The 21,406-nt window shown below is 44.8% G+C and overlaps 1 protein-coding gene across 5 annotated transcripts in view; it reads left to right on the plus strand.

The window, feature by feature from the left end:
- The window catches only part of dab1a (DAB adaptor protein 1a), a 238,417-nt gene that overhangs the window by 147,804 nt on the left and 69,207 nt on the right, over positions 1 to 21,406 (plus strand). For all 5 annotated transcript variants that reach the window (XM_067990301.1, XM_067990302.1, XM_067990299.1 and 2 more), the window contains exons 3-4: positions 190 to 329; positions 20,410 to 20,508. In XM_067990301.1, coding sequence (XP_067846402.1) covers positions 190 to 329; positions 20,410 to 20,508 — 239 coding nt within the window. The remainder of the gene's footprint in view (positions 1 to 189; positions 330 to 20,409; positions 20,509 to 21,406) is intronic.

Consider the following 21,406-nt stretch of genomic DNA (forward strand, 5'->3'; position numbering starts at 1 on the left):
TTGGGACATTTTTCTACATTAAAGATGCTATCTAAATGCAAGTTGTTGTTAGATTGTAGTTCTAAGGGAATTTAGTTGCATCTACAAGACTTGTTTGCATCTTCACTTGATAACCTTAATCACCGAATGAAATAATTAACCTGTAACCTCAGTTACAAATTGTAACCTTATTTTTTTTTAAACTTCCAGGTCAGGATCGGAGTGAAGCTGGTCTGATAAAACGGTTCAAAGGAGATGGAATCCGGTACAAGGCAAAACTAATTGGTGTGGATGAGGTTTCAGCTGCAAGGGGAGATAAGCTCTGCCAAGACTCAATGATGAAACTAAAGGTAATTTTACAGAGTTCCAAAGGTGTTGAAATATAATAAAACAATGAAAATTTATATTGAACAGGTTTCACCAATTCCCAGTCAGATTGCTGAATCAAGTAGCTCACAACAATGAAGTGAAATGTTCCTATTATCCACAAGTAAGGTTTTCTTCTTTGAACTGAACAAAGTAGAGCCATTGTCGATGGTGGGGGGACTCAGTAATGATGGTGTCATTGAAGGTCAGAGGGATGTGATTGGGCTTTTTCTTGTTAGAAGTCATCATCACCTGGCACTTACGTGGCACAAATTTTATCTGCCAATTGTTAACCCAAGTCTGGATATCATCCACTCCTGCTGTAAGTTGGCAAGGGCTGCTTCATTATCTAAGGATAAGCAACCCCACTCCTGACTTTGCAATGGAAGGAAGATCTTTGACAAAGCAACTGAAGATGGTTGGGCTGAAGATACATCCATGAGGAGCTCCCAACAGTGACGTCCTGGGACTGTAATGATTGGCCTCCAACAATCACAACCATCTTCCTGTGCATCAGGTATGACTCCAGCTACTGTAGCGCTTTTCCTTTGTTGCTCATTGATCTCAGTTTTGCCAGGGGTTCTTGGTGTCATACTCAGTCAAATGCTCCTTTGAGGTTGAGGGTAGCTATTCTTCCCCTCCTCTGCCATTTAGCTCTTGTGTCCATGTTTGGATCAAGGCTGTGATGAAGTCTGGAGCCAACTGGTTCTGACAAAATCCAAATTATGTCTCAGTGAGCAAGTTATTAGTGAGTAGCTGTCACTTGATGATGTCACTGATGACTCCATCCATCACTTTCTGATGATTGAGAGGAAACTGATAGAATGGTAATTGTCCAGGTTTGACTTATTGTTTTTTTTTACCTGGGCAATTTTCCACATTGTTTGGTAGATGCCAGTACCATAACTACACTGGATTAGCTTGGCTAGGGAAGCAGCTAATCCTCGTGCACAGGTCTTCAGCATACATTTTGTACCCAATGCGTACAAGACTTTGGTTAGGCCATAGTTTGAGTATTAGTGAAGATTTTCTGGTCACTAAGGCCAGTGGTGCAGAAGTGGAACAAGTGTTGGAGGAAGTGGAAAATCTGGCTCAGACCCATGTATTATTTTTAGTGCCAAGCGCAATTATCCACCAGACATTTTAGACTGCCCTAAAATGGTTTCACCCATCTGGAATGGGCATGAGTAATAATACAGCTTTATAATTTTCCAGTTTCACAACATGTTTTTTATCACTGGATTCTGTTATTAGTTTTTGTTGGCATTTTTAAGGGTTTTTTTGTTGCTTTTTCTGAGGTTTTTTTTGTTCTTTCTCCTAACAGCACATAATGTTTGTGTGGAACCTAAAATAATCAAATACTATCTGCGAACTCACTGGAAACGTGACAATAAATAAAGCACTTGCAAGACTTTAGCAGAGTAGGGAGAGCTGGTTAAAGAGGAGCTCTTACAATACAAGCTTTCGTGGGAAATCAGGGAATGACAAAGCATCTAAATGAAGAGTCTAATGATGTTGGAAAGTCAAGTTAAAATTAATGATGGAGGTTGGCTTTGAAGCATCTCAATCACAATATTTTAATAAGACCAGATGTAAGAAGGCATGTCAGAGAGATAAGCAGCAGCAGAACCGAATTGCCCTCACCTGCCTTTGTGCTATCAACCAGATCCTTTTTACTTTATTCGTTCATGGGATGTGGGCGTCGCTGGCAAGGCCAGCAATTATTGCCCATCCCTAATTGCCCTTGAGAAGGTGGTGGTGAACCGCCTTCTTGAACCGCTGCAGTCCGTGTGGTGAAGGTTCTCCCACAGTGCTGTTAGGAAGGGAGTTCCAGGATTTTGACCCAGTGACAATGCAGGAATGTGCAGGTGGTGGTGTTCCCATGTGTCTGCTGCTCTTGTCCTTCTAGGTGGTAGAGGTCGCAGGTTTGGGAGGTGCGGTTGAAGAAGTCTTGGCGAGTTGCTGCAGTGCATCCTGTGGATGGTACACACTGCAGCCACAGTGCGCCGCTGGTGAAGGAAGTGAATGTTTAGGGTGGTGGATGGGATGCCAATCAAGCGGGCTGTTTTGTCCTGGATGGTGTCGAGCTTCTTGAGTATTGTTGGACCTGCACTCATCCAGGCAAGTGGAGAGTATTCCATCACATTCCTGACTTGTGCCTTGTAGATGGTGGAAAGGCTTTGGGGAATCAGGAGGTGAGTCACTCGCCGCAGAATGCCCAGCCTCTGACCTGCTCTCGTAGCCACAGTATTTATATGGCTGGTCCAGTTAAGTTTCTGGTCAATGGTGACCCCCCAGGATGTTGATGGTTGGGGGATTCGGCGATGGTAATGCCGTTGAATGTCAAGGGGAGGTGGTTAGACTCTCTCTTGTTGGAGATGGTCATTGCCTGGCACTTGTCCGGCGTGAATGTTACTTGCCACTTATCAGCCCATGCCTGGATGTTGTCCAGGTCTTGCTGCATGCGGGCTCGGACAGCTTCATTATCTAAGGGGTTGCGAATGGAACTGAACACTGTGCAATCATCAGCGAACATCCCCATTTCTGACCTTATGATGGAGGGAAGGTCATTGATGAAGCAGCTGAAGATGGTTGGGCCTAGGACACTGCCCTGAGGAACTCCTGCAGCAATGTCCTGGGGCTGAGATGATTGGCCTCCAACAACCACTACCATCTTCCTTTGTGCTAGGTATGACTCCAGCCACTGGAGAGTTTTTCCCCTGATTCCCATTGACTTCAATTTTATGAGGGCTCCTTGGTGCCACACTCGTCAAATGCTGCCTTATTGTCAAGGGCAGTCACTTTCACCTCATCTCTGGAATTCAGCTCTTTTGTCCATGTTTGGACCAAGGCTATAATGAGGTCTGGAGCCGAGTGGTCCTGGCGGAACCCAAACTGAGCATCGGTGAGCAGGTTATTGGTGAGTAAGTGCCGCTTGATAGCATTGTCAACGACACTTTCCATCACTTTGCTGATGATTGAGAGTAGACTGATGGGGCGGTAATTGGCCGGATTGGATTTGTCCTGCTTTTTGTGGACAGGACATACCTGGACAATTTTTCACATTGTCGGGTAGATGCCAGTGTTGTAGCTGTACTGGAACAGCTTGGCTGGAGGCGCAGCTAGTTCTGGAGCACAAGTCTTCAGCACTACAGCCGGGATGTTGTCGGGGCCCATAGCCTTTGCTGTATCCAGTGCACTCAGCCGTTTCTTGATATCATGTGAAGTGAATCGAATTGGCTGAAGACTGGCTTCTGTGATGGTGGGGATATACGGAAGGAGGCCGAGATGGATCATCCACTCAGCACTTCTGGCTGAAGATGGTTGCAAATGGTTCAGCCTTGTCTTTTGCACTCACGTGTTGGACTCCGCCATCATTGAGGATGGGGATGTTTACAGAGCCACCTCCTCCCGTTAGTTGTTTGATTGTCCACCACCATTCACGACTGGATGTGGCAGGACTGCAGAGCTTTGATCTGATCCGTTGGTTGTGGAATCGCTTAGCTCTGCCTATAGCATGTTGCTTCCGCTGTTTAGCATGCATGTAGTCCTGAGTTGTAGCTTCACCAGGTTGGCACCTCATTTTTCGGTACGCCTGCTGCTGCTCCTGGCATGCTCTTCTACACTCCTCATTGAACCAGGGTTGATCCCCTGGCTAGTTGGTAATGGTAGAGTGAGGAATATGCCGGGCTATGAGGTTACAGATTGTGCTGGAATACAATTCTGCTGCTGCTGATGGCCCACAGCACCTCATGGATGCTCAGTTTTGAGCTGCTAAATCTGTTCTGAATCTATCCCATTTAGCACGGTGATAGTGCCATTGGATGGTGTCCTTAGTGCGAAGACGGGACTTCATCTCCACGAGGACTGTGCGGTGGTCACTCCTACCAATACTGTCATGGATAGGTGCATTTGCGACAGGTAGATTGGTGAGGACGAGGTCAAGTAAGTTTTTCCCTAGTGTTGGTTCACTCACCACCTGCCGCAGTCCCAGTCTGGCAGCTATGTCCTTCAGGACTTGGCCAGTTCGGTCAGAAGTGGTGCTACCGAGCCAGTCTTGGTGATGGACATTGAAATCCCCCACCCAGAGTACATTCTGTGCCCTTGCTACCCTCAGTGCTTCCTCCAAGTGATGTTAAACATGGAGGAGGACTGATTCATCAGCTGAGGGAGGGCGATAGGTGGTAATCAGCAGGAGGTTTCCTTGCCCATGTTTGACCTGATGCCATGAGATTTCATGAGGTCCAGAGTCAATGTTAAGGACTCCCAGGGCCACTCCCTCCTGACTGTATATCACTGTACCACCACCTCTGGTGGGTCTGTCCTGCCGGTGGGACAGAACATACCCAGGGATGGTGATGGAAGAGTCTGGGACGTTGGCTGAAAGGTACGATTCTGTGAGTATGGCTATGTCAGGCTGTTGCTTGACTAGTCTGTGGGACAGCTCTCCCAATTTTGGCACAAGTTCCCAGATGTTAGTGAGGAGGACTTTGCAGGGTCAACTGGGCTTGGTTTGCCTTTGTCGTGTCTGGTGCCCAGTGGTCCGATGCCGGGTGGTCCGTCTGGTTTTATTCTTATTATGACTTTTTTTAAGCGAGATTTTACAACTGAGTGGCTTGCTCGGCCATTTCAGAGGGCAATTAAGAATCAACCACATTGCTGTGAATCTGGAGTCACATATAGGCCAGACCGGGTAAGGACGGCAGGTTTCCTTCCCTAAAGGGCATTAGTGAACCAGATGGGTTTTTACGACAATCCGGTAGTTTCGTAGCCACCATTACTGATACTAGTATTTTAATTCCAGATTTTATTTAATTAATTGAATTTAAATTCCCCAGCTGCTGTGGCGGGATTTGAACTCATGACCCCAGATTATTAGTCCAGGCTTCTAGGATTACTAGTCCAGTAACATAACCACTATGCTACTGTACCCTGGCACGCCTACCTGCCAGTGATTGGGAGAATTGGCTCCACAAGTTCTGGGTCAACATGTCAGTTTCAAGTACTCCATTAGCTCACAAATAGCGAAGGCAAAATTAAAACTTTTTTCTACTTTATCCCAGCAATGTGCCATAACTTCTGATTTCAGAAATGAATCCCTTACTGCACCATGTGACATTTCCATTTGACACACCTGCCATCCTTTGCACAGTTTGAGTGAAGTTGACAATTTAGTGTTGAGTAATGGTTCATTTTGTGTTATAGACCCGCTTCCACGTGAATACAGGTTTTAGGCTGCCTCATTCCCTTTTCAAATATGCTACTTACAGCCAGTAGAGAGAGGAGACTTTTATACTGTGTCAGTCTAAGCTGAATTGAAATGCAAGTTCTGGATGTGAATAGACAGTGTTCTAACCCACTGCATCATCCTATGCCCCCCAAGCCCTATTGTTACAATTGCTATTCATTCCCCGAGAAAAGCTACAATAAATAGCTTTTCTCTAAAGACTGTAATTAATGAGGTTGTCTTTCTGAAACTCTGTAATGTGACTCTGTTTAAACAATCTATTGTACTAAGCAGCACAGCTCCATACACAACTATAGTATGTCAAACAGAGTGTGTCTAGATCCATGATTCTCAGTTGGCAGCTCGATTTGAAGGGCTTACCGATAATATAAAAGGAAATATTAAGAGCTTTTACAAGCATAGTGAAAAAATAATTAGAGACAGTATGACAAATCCGAGATGAAGGGGTAAATCTAGTTGTGGAGAATGAAGGTATGGCAGAGATATTAAATAAATATTTTGTATCAGTTTTTACAAATGATGGTAGAAATGAGAGCTTCGATGTATTAGGGAAGGATGTGGAACAATTATTAGAGGTAACTATAGAAACGAAACTGGTTCTGGAAAAAAATGAGTAGAACTCAAGGTGGATAAGTCACCGGGCCCTGATGACATGCATCCTAGTCTGTTGAAGGTAGTCAGAGAGGAGACAACAAAGGCTCTGGCCACAATTTTTCAATCCTCCTTATGTATGCAAATTGTGCCAGGAGACTGGAGAGTAGCCAATGTAACCCCTTTGTTCAAGAAGGGCGAGAAGGATAAACCAGATACTTATAGTCCAGTTAGTCTAATGTCAGTTGTGGACAAAATCTTCGATTTCATGTCGAACTATGGATTCTATCTCTCTTTCTCTATCTCCCTTTCTCTCCCTGTTCATATCCGTGAAAGTGTGAGTACAGGTAGATAAAGTCGTAATCAGGTAATAGTCTTTTGGGTTTTATAAATGGGATGTAGGTCCCAAAATTCTTGGATTGTGAGATGGCGTATGTCCCAGATGCATATGGCGTAGGTGGGAGGCCTGGAAGATGGGATGGAATCTGCTCCACCAGGATTCAGCCCTGTTTAGACCAGACCTTTTAAATTCTGGTCGGTGGGAACTGGGTGCATCTTCTGCCCACCTGCCCCCATGTCAAGAGGTGTGTCGAGGGAGATCCTGGGCTTCTCTGGGAAATTCCTAGCTTTGTGGCCTTGAAAGGCCTCAGTGTAACTCATGCCAGTTAAGACTCAGTCCCTTTGAGGTCTTCTGAAGATCCCAAACCTTCACTAGAACATAAGGTATTCATTCCTGGAGGGGGTTGATTATCTTATCCAGCATCAAGTAGCTCCAGTGGGAGCCAAAAATGGAAAAAATTATTTGTTCGGCCCCTCTGGGCTTTTTGTGGACTTCAGGTGGAGCCACTTGGTGCCACTCCAACTTCGAACGGCAATCAGGCGGATCACAGCGATTGCCGTGTGCTCTTGCAGACGGTGGTGGCCTTGCCTCGGCTCTACAAATTACCCCATTTCTGAGATTTTGGACACAGTCTCCAGCCTCGGGCAAGGACGGGTAAAGGTTCCACCAGCTGAGCTGGGCCTCAGGAATTTCCTAGCCAGAGAATACAAAAGTAAAGAGATAATGATCAATTTGTACTCGAAAATAGTTAGGCCACAGATAAAAATCTGTGGGTGGCTCAATATAGAAAGGAAATTAAAGCCATAGAAAGCATAGAGCGAAAATTCACCAGAATGATATCAGAGATGAGAAACTATAGTTATGAGGAGAGCCTGATTACTGAGACTACTTCCATTGGAACAGAGAAGGTTAAGAAAAGACATAATAGAAGTTTTTAAAATGAAGAAGCGTTTTGATAGGTTATATAGGGAAAAACTATTTTCTCTGGTTGGGCAGTCACCGACAAGAAAACATCAATTTAAAATTGTCACTCAGAAAGTGCGGAAAGAAGGCAGGAGAAGTTACTTTAAGCGAGCGGTTGTTGGAGTATGGAATGCTTTGCCACATGGAGTAGCTGAGACAAAGAAATTGCATCTTCTATGGAAAGAATAGATCAGCATTTGTAGCAGAGGAAGGTACGGGGCTATGGGGAAAAAGTAGGCAATGGGATCAGTTTTGGATTGTTCTAGCAAAGAACCGGCACAGTCACGATAGGCTGAATGGACCCCTCCGTGTTGTAAACATTTATGGTTCTATTACTATCTCTGTGTTTATTTCTTTGTTATCACAGCCATTTTCTAATTTGTTGATCATCTAGATCTCAGCCAGGAGCTTATCAAACTGATGGCAGCATTAACTACAGGGTTAGCTCTGTCTGCTGGATACATATATAATTATATAATATAGCTTTAAACTCTAAATCACTAGATTTTCCTCGGCCCCAGGCACAGGATAGAGCAAAAAGGGGCAGAGGCCCGTTAGGTCAGGTCTCTATGCTAGGTCTCTATGCTAGGATTTCTTGGGGCTTCTCCATGGAGAATTGACAGGGATCCAGGAGGAAGGCCGGAGACAGGCATGTAAGTTCCTTTATTTAAGTTTAGCAACCCCTCAGGGTTTTTGGATGCAATCAATGCCTTCTGGCTGCTGATCTCCATCAGGCCATCTGGAGTTCCTCTGCGTCATGCGAATGGCCGGGGGGGAGGAAAAATGAGCGCAGCTGCCTCTCTACAGGCAAACGGCATTGGCTGTGTGCCGCACATCAGACACCTGCCGGGTGCCCCCAGAGCAAAATCAGGCATACTATTATTTTGACAACCCTCCACTGAAATTTCAGAAAAGTGTGGTTTTGAATGTGAAGTTCCTAAGAGCACGATTTCATTGGTTTTTTATTTTCAATTAATTCTAATCACAATGGGCTCGATTTTGAAATGCAAGTGCGGGGACGGGGGGGCTCTGAAAATCCCGAGCGGGTTTGGAACTTGGCTCCAAACCGCAGACTTCTGAGTTCCCCACTGACGCGTCTGGGTGCGCGTGCACCTCCTGAATGTGGAAGTCCTACCAGCAATTAAAGCCGGTGGAATGACAGTTAAGAGAGTTATTTAGATAGTTGGAGTACTCACTTTTGTGCACAATGAGGCAGGGGTCCGATTTTGAAACGTCCTCAGTGTGTTTCCCGTGCTATGGGAAACACGCCATGTTCTACCAGACGTGTTTTAGCCAGCAGACAGTGGGACATTCAAATGCTTGTTTGACAGATAAGGATAAAAGGTAAGTTATTCCAGCAGGACACTCAGTTCTTTCAGACAAACATTTGGCTGGGAGATCTTTGTGTTTTCACTGAAAATTCTTAGTTTCCACTCAGAATTCTTTTGTTGACACGTATTTACCAACTTTTCGGACCTCCTCAAACTCACACCATCAGGATGGGGGACGCCATGGCTGCATTCACCACTACATCTGAGGATGAGCAACATCACCAGCCTCGCCAGGCACGGCGTCCACCTCTGCCACTTGCAGCTCCACAACACAGTGCTGCACCACAGGCACCCGCACAAGAGCACAGAGGTTAACAACAGAGAGATCGACGTCGCAGGAGACACTACCCTCGCCACAGGGTCTACAGACAAAGGCTCAGCTTCCTGGACCTCTCTGAGGAGCAGTGCATACGGAGGCTCAGAGCGAGTCGCCAGGTATGCTGAGCTGCTCCTGGATGGGTGGAGTGGCATCTCATTACCAGTCGCTGTTAAAGTCACCACTGCCCTCAACTTCTTCGCCTCCGGATCATTCCAGGGTGCCACCGGGGACATCGCCAGGGTCTCTCAGTTGTCTGTACGCGAGTGCATAAGGCAGGTCACCGACGGCTTGTTTCACCTCGCAGTACGTCAGCTTCCCCATGGACAACCTCAGCCAGACAAAGAGGACAGTGAGATTCCACTCTGTGGCTGGCTTCCCACAGGTGCAGGGTGCAATTGATTGCACCCATATAGCAATACGAGCACCTCCACAAGAGCCAGGACTGTTCATCAACAGGAAGGGCTATCACTCCATCAACACTCAGCTCGTTTGTGACCACCGCAAAAGATTCCTTCACATGTGCGCCAGATTCCTTGGCAGCTGCCACGATTCCTTCATTCTGAGGGAATCTAACATCCTGTCCCCCTTCCATGCACTGAACACCCTTAAGGGCTGGCTCCTCGGGGACAAGGGATACCCCGCTTGCAGTTTCTTCCAACATGTCTCGCTCCTGGTTCCGTACCGCTGACGCAGTATCCAAGTTCCAGCTTGAGTCGAGGTCCATTGATGAGGGATGAAGAGCAGCGCAGGGAGATTCGCTAGCGCTGTTGGGGAGGTTTTAAATTGGCTTGGCAGGAGGATGGGAACCTGAGCGTAGATTCAGAAGGGAGAAAAGCAGAGCTGGAAATGGAAGGCAGAAAATTGAGTTTGGAAGGCAGAGGAAACAAAGGCTAGAAAATAGACAACATAGGAGTTTGGCAGTGCTTAATGGTATATACCTCAATGCAAGGAGTCTAGTGAATAAGGCAGATGAGCTGAGGGCACAGATAGACATGTGGAAGGATGATGATATAGCTATGACTGAAATATGGCTTAAAGAAGGGCAGGAATGGCAGCTCAACAATCCTGGTTACAGGGTTTTCAAAAGAGATAGAGAGGGGGATAAAAAAGGAGGGGCTGCAATATTGGTTAAAGGAAAGAATTGCAGCTGTGAGGAGGGATGATATGTTAGACGAGTTATCAAATGAGGCCATATGGATTGACCTGAAGAACAAAAAAGGGGTAATCACACTGCTGGGAGTGTAATATAGACCCCTGAACAGTCATGGGGAGATATAACAGCAAATATGTTGGCAAATTTCTGAGAAGTGCAAAAACAGTAGGCCAATAATAGTAGGGGATTTCAACTATCCTAATATTAACTAGGATAGAATCAGTGTAAAAGGTATAGAGGATACAGAATTCTTAAAATGCATTCAGGAGAACTTTGTTAGCCAATAGGTAGCAAGCCCAACAAGAGAGGGGTCAGTTCTGGGAATGAGGCTGAGTAGGTGGAAGGAGTATCAGTGGGAGAACATCTTGGTGGTAGTGATCATAATTCAGTTAGATTTAGCATAGTCATAAAAAAAGAAAAAGATAGAACAGGAGTAAAAGTTCTCAATTGGGGAAAGGCCAATTTTACTAAGCTGAGATGTGATTTAGCAAAAGTGGACTGGAAACAGCTACTTGAAGGTAAATCAGTTTCAGAGCAGTGGGAGGCATTCAAGAAGGAGATAGTGAAGGTTCAGAGCAAATATGTTCCCATAAAGAAAAAGGGTAGAAATGCCAAATCTAGAGCCCCCTGGATGTCAAGGAGCATACAGGGTAAGATAAGGTAAAAAAGAGAAGCTTATGTCCGATACCGAGAGCTCAATACTACAGAAAGCCTAGAGGAGTATAGAAAGTACAGAGGTGAAATTAAAAAGGAGATTAGGAAAGCAAAGTGCGGGCATGAAGAAATATTGGCAAGTAAAATCAAGGAAAACCCAAAGATGTTTTATAAATACATAAAGAGCAAGAGGATAACTAAGGAAAGAGTAGGGCCTATTAGAGACCAAAAAGGTAACCTATGTATGGAGGTGGAAGATGTTGGTATGGTTCTTAATGAATACATTGGGCTCGAATTTAGCAGGCCTGGGTTCCCAGCGGGTGGTCCTCCGGGAGCGTGGTCAACACGCTCGGCGAAATTAGTGGGTTGCCCGCGCGATCGTAGCAGGCAACCCACTAATAGGAATCAATTACCTGCTCCTCCGGGGTCCACGGCGCTGGCCTGCGCGTCGGTCGGGCTGCGCATGCGCAGTACGATCTGTCACCTGGAGGCTCTCTAGCTAAAGGGGCAGTCCTCCACTGACAGATGCTGCAACCAATGGAACAAATTGCAGCATGGAGCAGCCCAGGGGGAAGGCTGCTCCCAGTTTAATGATGCCTCACCCCAGGTATCATCAGATGGGGTGAGGAGGAGGGGGAGGACACAGATCTTCCCCCCGGCGGGCGGGAGGAAGCGGCCTGCCTCTGCCACCAAGAAGGCCTGGCTCGAGGTGGCAGAGGGGGTCACCTGCGCCACCAACATATGGCCCACCTGCTTACAGTGCAGGAGGCGCTGCAATGACCGCAGTAGGTCAGCCGCAGTGAGAACACAAAGTCTTTCCCCTACACTCCGTCTGCCACAACACTGCCCCCACCCCACATCTCCTTCGGCACCGCCAACACTATTCTGTAATATCACCCTTCATACCCACTCAAACCCCATCCTCATCTTACCTCCACCTACTCACCTCGCCAGTACTCATCCTGCCACTAACACGCAACCCAATCCTCATACAATCTCATTGCTCCATCCCATACTCACCCTCTCGTGCATCTCCCTCACGGCCAGCCTCACTCAACCTGCCACCACCTGTGCTGCAGCCACAGGGCATGCATCACATATGTGCAGTAAGCAGCGTAAGGCAAACGTGTCGTGAGCATGAAGGGGGTGCACAAGGGTGTCTGAGGGTTTGTCATGGGTGTTACCTATATTGAATTTCAGAGCAACAAACAGCACACATTATATTGACACCACCACTGCCATGTCTCCGCGAATCCTGTCCGTTGTGTCCAATAATGCCCGCTCCTGGGTATCACTATGAGGACCCACCACTGATGCCACCCATCGTGTTACTGCAGAGTAGGTGCAGGTGTATTTGCAGGGCTCGTCCGCGCAGACGACTGAGAGACATCGGCGGTGTAGCCGGCTGCACCCTGGAAGGATGCGGAGGAGAAGATGTGGAGGGCAGTGGTGACTTTGACAGCGACAGGTAAGCAGTTGGTGCTGGGGCCAGCCAGGGGCAGCTCGGCATGAAAGATCCTGCAGATCTCCACGACTACATGTCGAGCAAATCTGCGCCTCCCTGTGCACTGCTGCTCGGAGAGGTCCGGGGAGCTGCGCCTCGGTCTGTGGACCCTGTGGCGAGGGTAGTGCCCTCTGCGATGCGTCTCTCTCTGCGGTAGCCCTCCCTCCTGCTGTGCAGGTGGGCGTGCAACAACACCGTGTTGGGGGGATCCACGTCTCTGCGGCGGACGGCATGGACTGCGAGGCTGCTGGTGCTGGTCATGCTCTTCGTCCTCCAAGGGTGTCCACACACCACCCATCTGGCAGGTGTTGGTCTGAGGGGTTGTGCAGGGTAGGTGGGTGGTTCCTCGGACTGGGGCTGATGTTTCGTGTCGGTCTGTCCTCTGGCTTGGCGGGGGGTGGTGGGGGGCAGGGGTTGCCCTATGTGACGCGATGGCCTCCTGCGAGGGTGAGGGCTGTCCCCCGTGGAGTGCACCTTGGCACCTGCCACAGGCTGCTGGCTGCAACACGCCTGGTTGGAGAGAGACTGTTTCCCCCAGTGTGTGAAGCTCACTGCCTTGAACCTAAAATCCCACACTTCCTCTTTTGACAGCTGATTCAGCTCATTAACTGACCTCAACAAGCAAGGTAAGTACACTCAAGTGGAACCCCGCTGGCTTTAATTGCCTGCGGGATTCCCACCAGCGGGGCTTGCGCGCGCAGCCCCGCACGTCAGCGCGGTACCCGGAAGTGGCCGGGATTTCGTCGCGATCCGGTCACGTGACCGGATATCGGGATTTTCGGGGCCCCCCCGCTGGAAACCCGCCGGAAACCCGACGCCAAGATCGAGCCCATTGTGTCTGTCTTCACAAAAGAGGGGGATGATGCAGATATTGTAGTTAAGGAGGAAGAGTTTGAAATATTGGATGGGATAAACATAGTGAGAGGAAGTATTAAGGGGTTTAGCATCTTTGAAAGTAGATAAATTGCCAGGCCTGGTTGAAATGTATCCCAGGCTATAAAGAGAAGCAAGGGAGGAAATAGCGGAGGCTCTGACCATCATTTTCCAATCCTCCCTGGCTACAGGTGTGGTGCCAGAGGACTGGAAGACTGCTAACATTGTACTGCTGTTTAAAAAGGGGGAAAGTGATAGACCGAGTAATTACAGGCCAGTCGGCCTAACCTCGATGGTGGGCAAATTATTGGAAAAAAATTCTGAGGGACAGTATTAATCGTCATTTAGAAAGGCACGGATTAATCAAGGAGAGTCAGCATGGATTTGTTAAGGGAAGGTCGTGTCTAACTGATCTGATTGAATTTTTTGAGGAGGTAACAAGGAGGGTTGATGAGGGTAGCATGTTTTATGTAGTCTATATGGATTTTAGCAAGACTTTTGACAATGACAGATTGGTCAAAAAAGTAAAAGCCCATGGGATCCAAGGGAAAGTAGCAAGTTGGATCCAGAATTGGCTCAGTGGCAGGAAGCAAAGGGTAATGGTCGACGGGTGTTTTTGTGACTGGAAGGCTGTTTCCAGTGAGGTTCCACAGGGTTCAGTACTAGGTCCATTGTTTTTTTGTAGTATACATCAGTGATTTAGACTTAAATGTAGGGGGCACGATTAAGAAGTTTGCAGACGATACAGAGGTTGGCCATGTGGTTGATAGTCAGGAGGAAAGCTGTCGACTGCAGGAAGATATCACTGGACTGGTCACATGGGCAGAAAAGTGGCAAATAGAATTCAATCCAGAGAAGTGTGAGGTAATGCATTTGGGGAGGGCAAACAAGGCAAGGGAGTACACAATAAATACTGAGAAGTGTAGAGGAACAGAGGGACCTTGGAGTGCATGTCCACGGGTCCCTGAAGGTAGCAGCTCAGGTAGATAAGGTGGTAAATAAGGCATACGCGATACTTTCCTTTATTAGTCAGGGCATAGAATATAAGAGCAGGGAGGTTATGCTAGAACTGTATAAAACACTAGTTGGGCCATAGCTTGAGTACTGCGTACAGTTCTGGTCACCACATTACAGAAAAGATGTGATTGCACTAGAGAGGGTACAGAGGAGATTTACGAGGATGTTGCCAGGACTGGAAAATTTTAGCTATGAGGAAAGATTGGATAGGCTGAGGTTGTTTTCTTTGGAACGGAGGAAGCTGAGGGGTTGATTTAATTGAGGTGTATAAAATTAAGAAGGGCCTAGATAGAGTGGATAGGAAGGACCTATTTCCCTTAGCAGAGAAAAACCAAGGGGCATAGATTTATAGTAATTGGTAGAAAGATTAGTTGGGAGTTGAGGAGAATTCTTTTCACCCAGAGGGTGGTGGGGATCTGGAACTTACTGTCTGAAAGGGTGGTCAAGGTAAAAACCCTTATCACATTTAAAAAGTACTTGGATATGCATTTGAAGTGCTGTAACCTACAGGGCTACGGACTAAGAGCTGGAAAGTGGGATTAGGCTGGATGGCTCTTTATCGGCCAGCACAGACACGATGGGCCGAATGGCCTCCTTCTGTGGTGTAAATTTCTATGATGCTATGCCCAGTGTCCAATGCATACATAGATCAGTAGGCATCATGAAGAGATATCTTACAGCAGTGACTTGCATGGAGTAAATAGATGGGCAATTTGTTGATATTTATGCCAGTAACAGTTCTGTCCCATCACAAAGCCCTGCAGACATAATTATAGATGGTGTCATTGAAAGCAATGAGCCCAAAACAACTCCAGCAAAGGGGACCACTGGCACTGATGCTGGTCCATTAGAGTTAGTCATACATTTGGCAAAAGAACCAAAGGTGACATGAGGAAAATCTTTTTTACGCAGCGAGTAGTTATGATCTGGAATGCACTGCCTGAAAGGGTGGTGGAAACAGATTCAATCGTTGCTTTCAAAAAGGAATTGGATAAATATTTGAAGGGAAAAAATTTGCAGGGCTATGGGGAAAGAGTGGGGGAATGGGACCAACTGGATTGCTCTTACAAAGAGCTGGCACAGGCTCAATGGGTCGAATGGCCTCCTTCTGTGCTGTAACGATTCTATGATTCTATATAGGTAGCGGGCATTCTGTATCTGTTGTGGTTTGTTAGTTGGCCATGCAGCCACCTGTCATTGTCAGCTTTCAATTTGGAGAATACTTAGTTGTAGGCCGCAGTCACAACCAACATGGAGGAATTCATGACATATTAGGGCGTAACGCAACAATAAACCACATTAAGCACATACATTGCACAACTTTATACACTGAATTTACTTTTAATATATTAATATATTATGCAGTCTATTATTTCATTGTGCAGGACAACAGTATTGCTTGTCCAAAAGCCAGGATGTTATATCCATTTGGGAACCTATCTGCCCCTGGTAGTGCCTGTCAGACGGTTGACTGTTGCTACAGGTATTTGTGGTCAGATGGCACAGTCAAAACCTCTCTGGTGAACTTGGGCATCTTCATGTAATGCTCCTGTCATGCTCAGATAGCTGACTCTGTTCTGCTACACTTGCTGCCTGTTGTAATACCTGCTGCCCTTATACACCTCCTATGCCCTTATTGCTCCCTGGCATCCCATTCCTCCTCATCCTCCTGCTGCTCCTCTGCTTTATACTCACTAATGGCAGCTACACCCATGGCTTTCAAGCAGAAAATCAAACTATACTAATAAACCGTTTCACAACTGCGATGATTTAAAATCATCTCTGGTGTTAGACTCACTGGCTGCAAAATTCCGGAGCTTACTGGGGGCATAATTTCTGCACAGTGTGAATGGGGGAACAGGAATTTGGGACACAGCCTATTTCCTGCCTCTTTCTGGCAGTAATAAGAAATTCCAATCAGAGGTGGTGGGTTTCTTCCATCATTGTCATTTTTGGGGGTGGGACTGGTGGAATAATGAGCTCCCCCAGATAGCCTGACAATTCTGCCTATTGTACAACCAGCAGCATGAAGCAGCTGTATCTACTGTACAGGGCCGTTCGTGGGCCCCACACAATGCCATATCTGTTGTGATATCAGCAGCACATCAAGGGAGCAACAATCATTCAACCAATACCAGCAGAACAGGTCACTTATCTGATTTGTTTGTCAGACCTTATTGTGTGCAAATTGGCTGCTGTATTTGCCAACATAACAATAACTACACTTTAAAAGCGTACCATTATCTCTGAGGCACTTTAAGACACCCAGAGCTTTTGAAAAGGAAGTGGGATAAATAATTGAAAGAAAGGGTGTGGAGGAAGGGCAGGGGAATGGGACTAAGTGGTTAGCTCTTTCAGTAAATCAGCATAGGTTTAATGGGCTGAATGGCCTCCTTCTGTAAGATTCTATACACATCTTGGACCCAGGCTATCCCACTTAACATCCAGACAAAATTGTTAATTGAAGGTGGAGTGATGGTTCAGTACATCAGAGCACCAACACAGTGCACTGTAAAGTAATGAATGCAGGAACCTGCTTTTGATTCTCCACATCACAACTGTGTTGGAGCTCAGGCACTTTCCCACAGAGAGGGGGAAAAAAATCAGAAGAACAATCACCCTGACCTGGTTTCAGTGGTGGTTTTCTAGCAGTTGATTTCAGAATGACATTAATAGCGGCCTGCAATCAGATTGCCCTTGCATACTGAGGGAAGTGCTTGACAACTACTCTAGTGTGGCAGAGTGGCTACAATTGGTAAATCAACATGTGGAGATCATGGATATAAATCCATATCCTACCAAATTGTGTGGCAGTGAATTGCTGTTTAAACATGCTATCAGTATTAAAGTTTCTTGCAAACAGACCACCGTCTCTATAGAGATTGAGACTATCCATCACTGCACTTGATTATTAGTATTTTTTATTTATTTTCCAATATAAGCCAATATTTCTCTTCACTTTTCAAAAACAGAAAGAAAAATAATTCCTTGCAACAATTCCTCCGATGAAAAGATGAAATAATGGCCATTTAAATAGGGCTCATGTTGCTGTATTTATTTTCATACAATTTCTATATTGTTCAATTATTGCACGCACAAGAAGGAATAAAAATGCAGATTTGTATCTCTGGGCAATTCGCAATAACCCTCACACAGTTTTCAGCCTGCGTGGTTCAAAGAAAAAAATAAAACCTTAAAGTACAAAGCAAATTGCTGATTTGAATTGTCAGGGTAACACAGATAAACAATAACTATATTATTTTGCTGAAAAAAGACTATATTAAAGTGTCAAACCCTGCAGATTTACATCATGTTGGATTTTCAATAAGAAACATTTTGACTAATCTAGTTTCATAATAAAATCAGGAATTTGTCCTGTGAAGGTTTGAATTCCAATACGAATTCTAAGTTGTTCTTTCCTATCAGCAAGATTTATTTTTCAGAAATAACAGTAAAGGAAATTTTATTTTAAAAGCTGTCAGCTCTTGTAATTACGTATTTTTCATGGATAAGTAAGTCACACCTAAGGTACCCTATCTTTTTGCAACAGGGATTGATGGGGAGAATGTGATTATTTTCCCATCAGTTTTCCTCCCTCTCCTTGGTTTTATATTTTAGGATTCTATTATCCTTTTCACTCCACATATTTTGATGTGTGTTCCAGACTTATCTCTCCAGTGTGCCCTCACTCTCTCTGTCCTCAAGGGTGTTTCCAATTGCCATGATATCTAGGTAAAGTAACATGAGATGGCCAAGTTAATGAACAGAGAATCACTTTTATTAGCTATTGTTTGTCTACCCTGCTTCCATGGGATCCTTCTTATCTTCGAGAGGGGACAGAGGAACACTAAAACTCTACCTTATCTTAGGCAATTGGTGCCCGAAGCTAGCCACTAACGTACAAATGAAGCAGACGGCCCAATTTGCCATGGTCCTGCCACTGGCCTCTTTAGGCATGTGCCCTGCACTGGGATTGCACCCCACTCCTGGTACGATATAAATTTTAGGCCAGTATATTTAAAAACAATTGTAACATTGCTAAACTTTCTTCATTAGTACTACCTTACACTGGCATAATCTTAAGATTTTAACTGAAGGTTATTAATAGTTTTGTCCTACATTCAGTCATACTGAATGGGGCTTTCTGCTTGTATGCTTGCCAGCCCTTGTGTTGCCCCATTCATTTTAATGGACAGCAAAATCGTGTCCTCACATTGGGTCCAGGCGATCCTTTCCAAACTATCTTACGTGGCACCATCCTCAGCCAGAGGAGAACTGGCATAGTTTATAAACACAGACCATATCACCAACTTCTTTATTAGGGACATAACCCAATCAAAAGGAGAATCAGCTTCTTGCAGTTGTTGTTCAGGCAATGATTCCTATCAAGTCTACTATAATTTGACTTTAACGTTTGTTTTATTTGGCTGTCATTTTGTACACCTCTCCCACAAATAAAGAACCCAGAAACAGATGAAAACAATGGATAAACCAGTGGTTAAGGGGTTAAGAGATCTTAGCATTAACATAATTGATGAGAAAATAGATGGCTTACTTGACGAATGGATAAATTAATCAGCATCAACTTTATTTTTCTCCCATATATATATCACTTTTTTTCCTGACAAATTAAAGCTGGAAGATATCTGTTGTGAATTAACTTGCTGATCTCCAGAGGTTCCTTGCAGCAGCTACAACCATATGAGATGGGATCCAAACCGATGATGAAAGAATTAACCATTTTAGACTGTTACACTTGTCTAGAATTTGTGATTGTCAATAATTTAATCCTCACACAAAAAAAACATACTGCATACAATATTACAGCACCATAAGCACCTGTTGACCAATTTCCAAGTTAATGCATTATTTTAGGGCTGGAATGATTGCGACTGTGACCTTTTCCTTGGACGTGTGTAAAATCTTAATATGTGCCCATGTCTTGAGGCTTTTAACAGAAGGTCAGGAAAATGACATATAAATCCTGAAATCTCTTAAACTGTGATCTGGAACAGCGTGTTTATCACTACAAAGAAATAATTTATTAAAATAAAATGTAATTGCTTCTCTTCAGCTGTCTCACTGTGTTTTGTAAGTTCCTCTGTTTACACACATGTAGATCTATGTTCCCATGGAAGCTTAGACTCGGGTGTATGCACAAGCAACAGATCCAAAGATATGACCTTACTTTGCGTATTCCACACAACCGATAGCACTCTTGCCTCTGAGTTAGAAGATTGTTCCCACTCAAGGATTTGAGCACATAATGTAGGCTGATACTTCAAAGCAGTACTAAAGGACTGCCGTATTATCAGAAATGTCACCCTTCAGATAAGATGTTAATCCAAATCCCCATCTCCCTGTTTCTAGTGGGTCAAGTGAATATAGAAAGTCCCATGGCTCAATTCAAAGAAGAGAACAGAGTTCACCTGTTTTCCTGGCCGCCTTCTCTTCAGCCAATATAGCAAAACAGATTAACTGGTTATTCAACTTATTTATGGGATCTTGTGCACATCATTGTGGTTTCTGCATTTGCCTATGTAACAATTACTGCACTTCAAAGTAAGTCATTGTATGTGAAGCATTTTGAGATGTTTCTGAAAGATGCTAAATAAACATTTTTTTCCTTGATTTCTCTGATGCAGCATGACCATATATTACTTGAGATCAAAAGTAACGTTGCTTTATACGTTGTGAGCAATTTCTCTTTTAACATTTTTTTTTACTTTTCACTGGTCGGAATTATACCACCGCCAGTGCAAAGTTGAAATGATGTGAGACTACCTCACTGAGACGGTCTTATGCTGCTTCTCAACATGCAGTGTTCAGTGACTTCATTCCCCAGGTTTTGTGTTGATGTGAAATGAAAACGGTGCCATTTCAGCACAGAAACTGCAGTATAATTGGGCCAAGGAACACATGAATCCATTGAACTGCATGGGAAATAATGACCGAATTCAAAGATTTTTTTTTGAATTTTTGTGCTTGGCAAGCAGGAAACCCAAAAACTGCTTGATTGAATTTTGTGTTTTTTTATTGACACTTATTCCATGTTGTTTTACCCCCAACAGGGAATTGCAGCTGGAGCACGCTCGAAAGGAGAACACAAGCAGAGGATCTTTCTGACCATTTCATTCGGAGGCATAAAAATCTTTGACGAAAAGACAGGAGTAAGTCACCACCCATCAGAGTCCTATTATAAAAATATTCCTCGCTTGCAGGCCTCAATTCCTTAGTTGGTGAGGGTGGGTTGAGTGTGAAGCCTAAGTGAAGCTGTTGTACTGCAGGTTTCATTTCATTTTATTACTACAGTGATATTTATTGTTGTGAGATGTAGATGATGGGCCAAGGCTCCTAATACAGGATATCAACAAGTTTGAAAAGGTTAAAACATGTGTTTTGAAATTGCCACCTGCTTACAGCAATATGAAGCCTGCAGTACTGGGTTATACTGCTAGTGCTGTATTATTGTCAGGCAGGGAAAACTTTATGCACGAATGCTATAAGCATACTCGGAGCTCAACACATCCTTACTGTTAGCAAAGAGCTGACGGGATAGGTAGCCAACTCAATGTCACTACTTAAAAGTTAAATTTAAGAATTTACTGGCTGGAATTATACCGTTGAAATATTGTGAGAGTACCTCTTTGAGATGGTCTTATGCTGCTTCGCAAAATGCAATGCAATGTTCAGTAACTTAATTCCCCAGGTTTTGTGTTGATGTGAAATGATAACTCTGCCATTTCAACACAAATGCTGCAGTATAATTGGGCCATGAATCAATTGAACCACGTGGAAATAAATGACAGAGTTCAAAGACAAATACCAGCTTTAAAAAAAAGTCGTACTTCAATAGTTCACTGACTAACAGAATTGTGTGTCTGGTGCTCGAATTACATTTTGCTACAATGTATAGAGATTCAGCTTGTGACATTGTTCTATTGTTATGCTCTCCAATTTTCACAAAGTAAAACATAATAGTGAAATTGCATATAGGAAATTCCAAATACTCCCCAATGGCTTAGTAGGTCAATGCACCACCTAGTGTTGTACTGAGCCATACAGATC

Source organism: Heptranchias perlo, chromosome 9 (assembly GCF_035084215.1).
Source record: "Heptranchias perlo isolate sHepPer1 chromosome 9, sHepPer1.hap1, whole genome shotgun sequence".
Lineage (NCBI taxonomy): Eukaryota > Metazoa > Chordata > Chondrichthyes > Hexanchiformes > Hexanchidae > Heptranchias > Heptranchias perlo.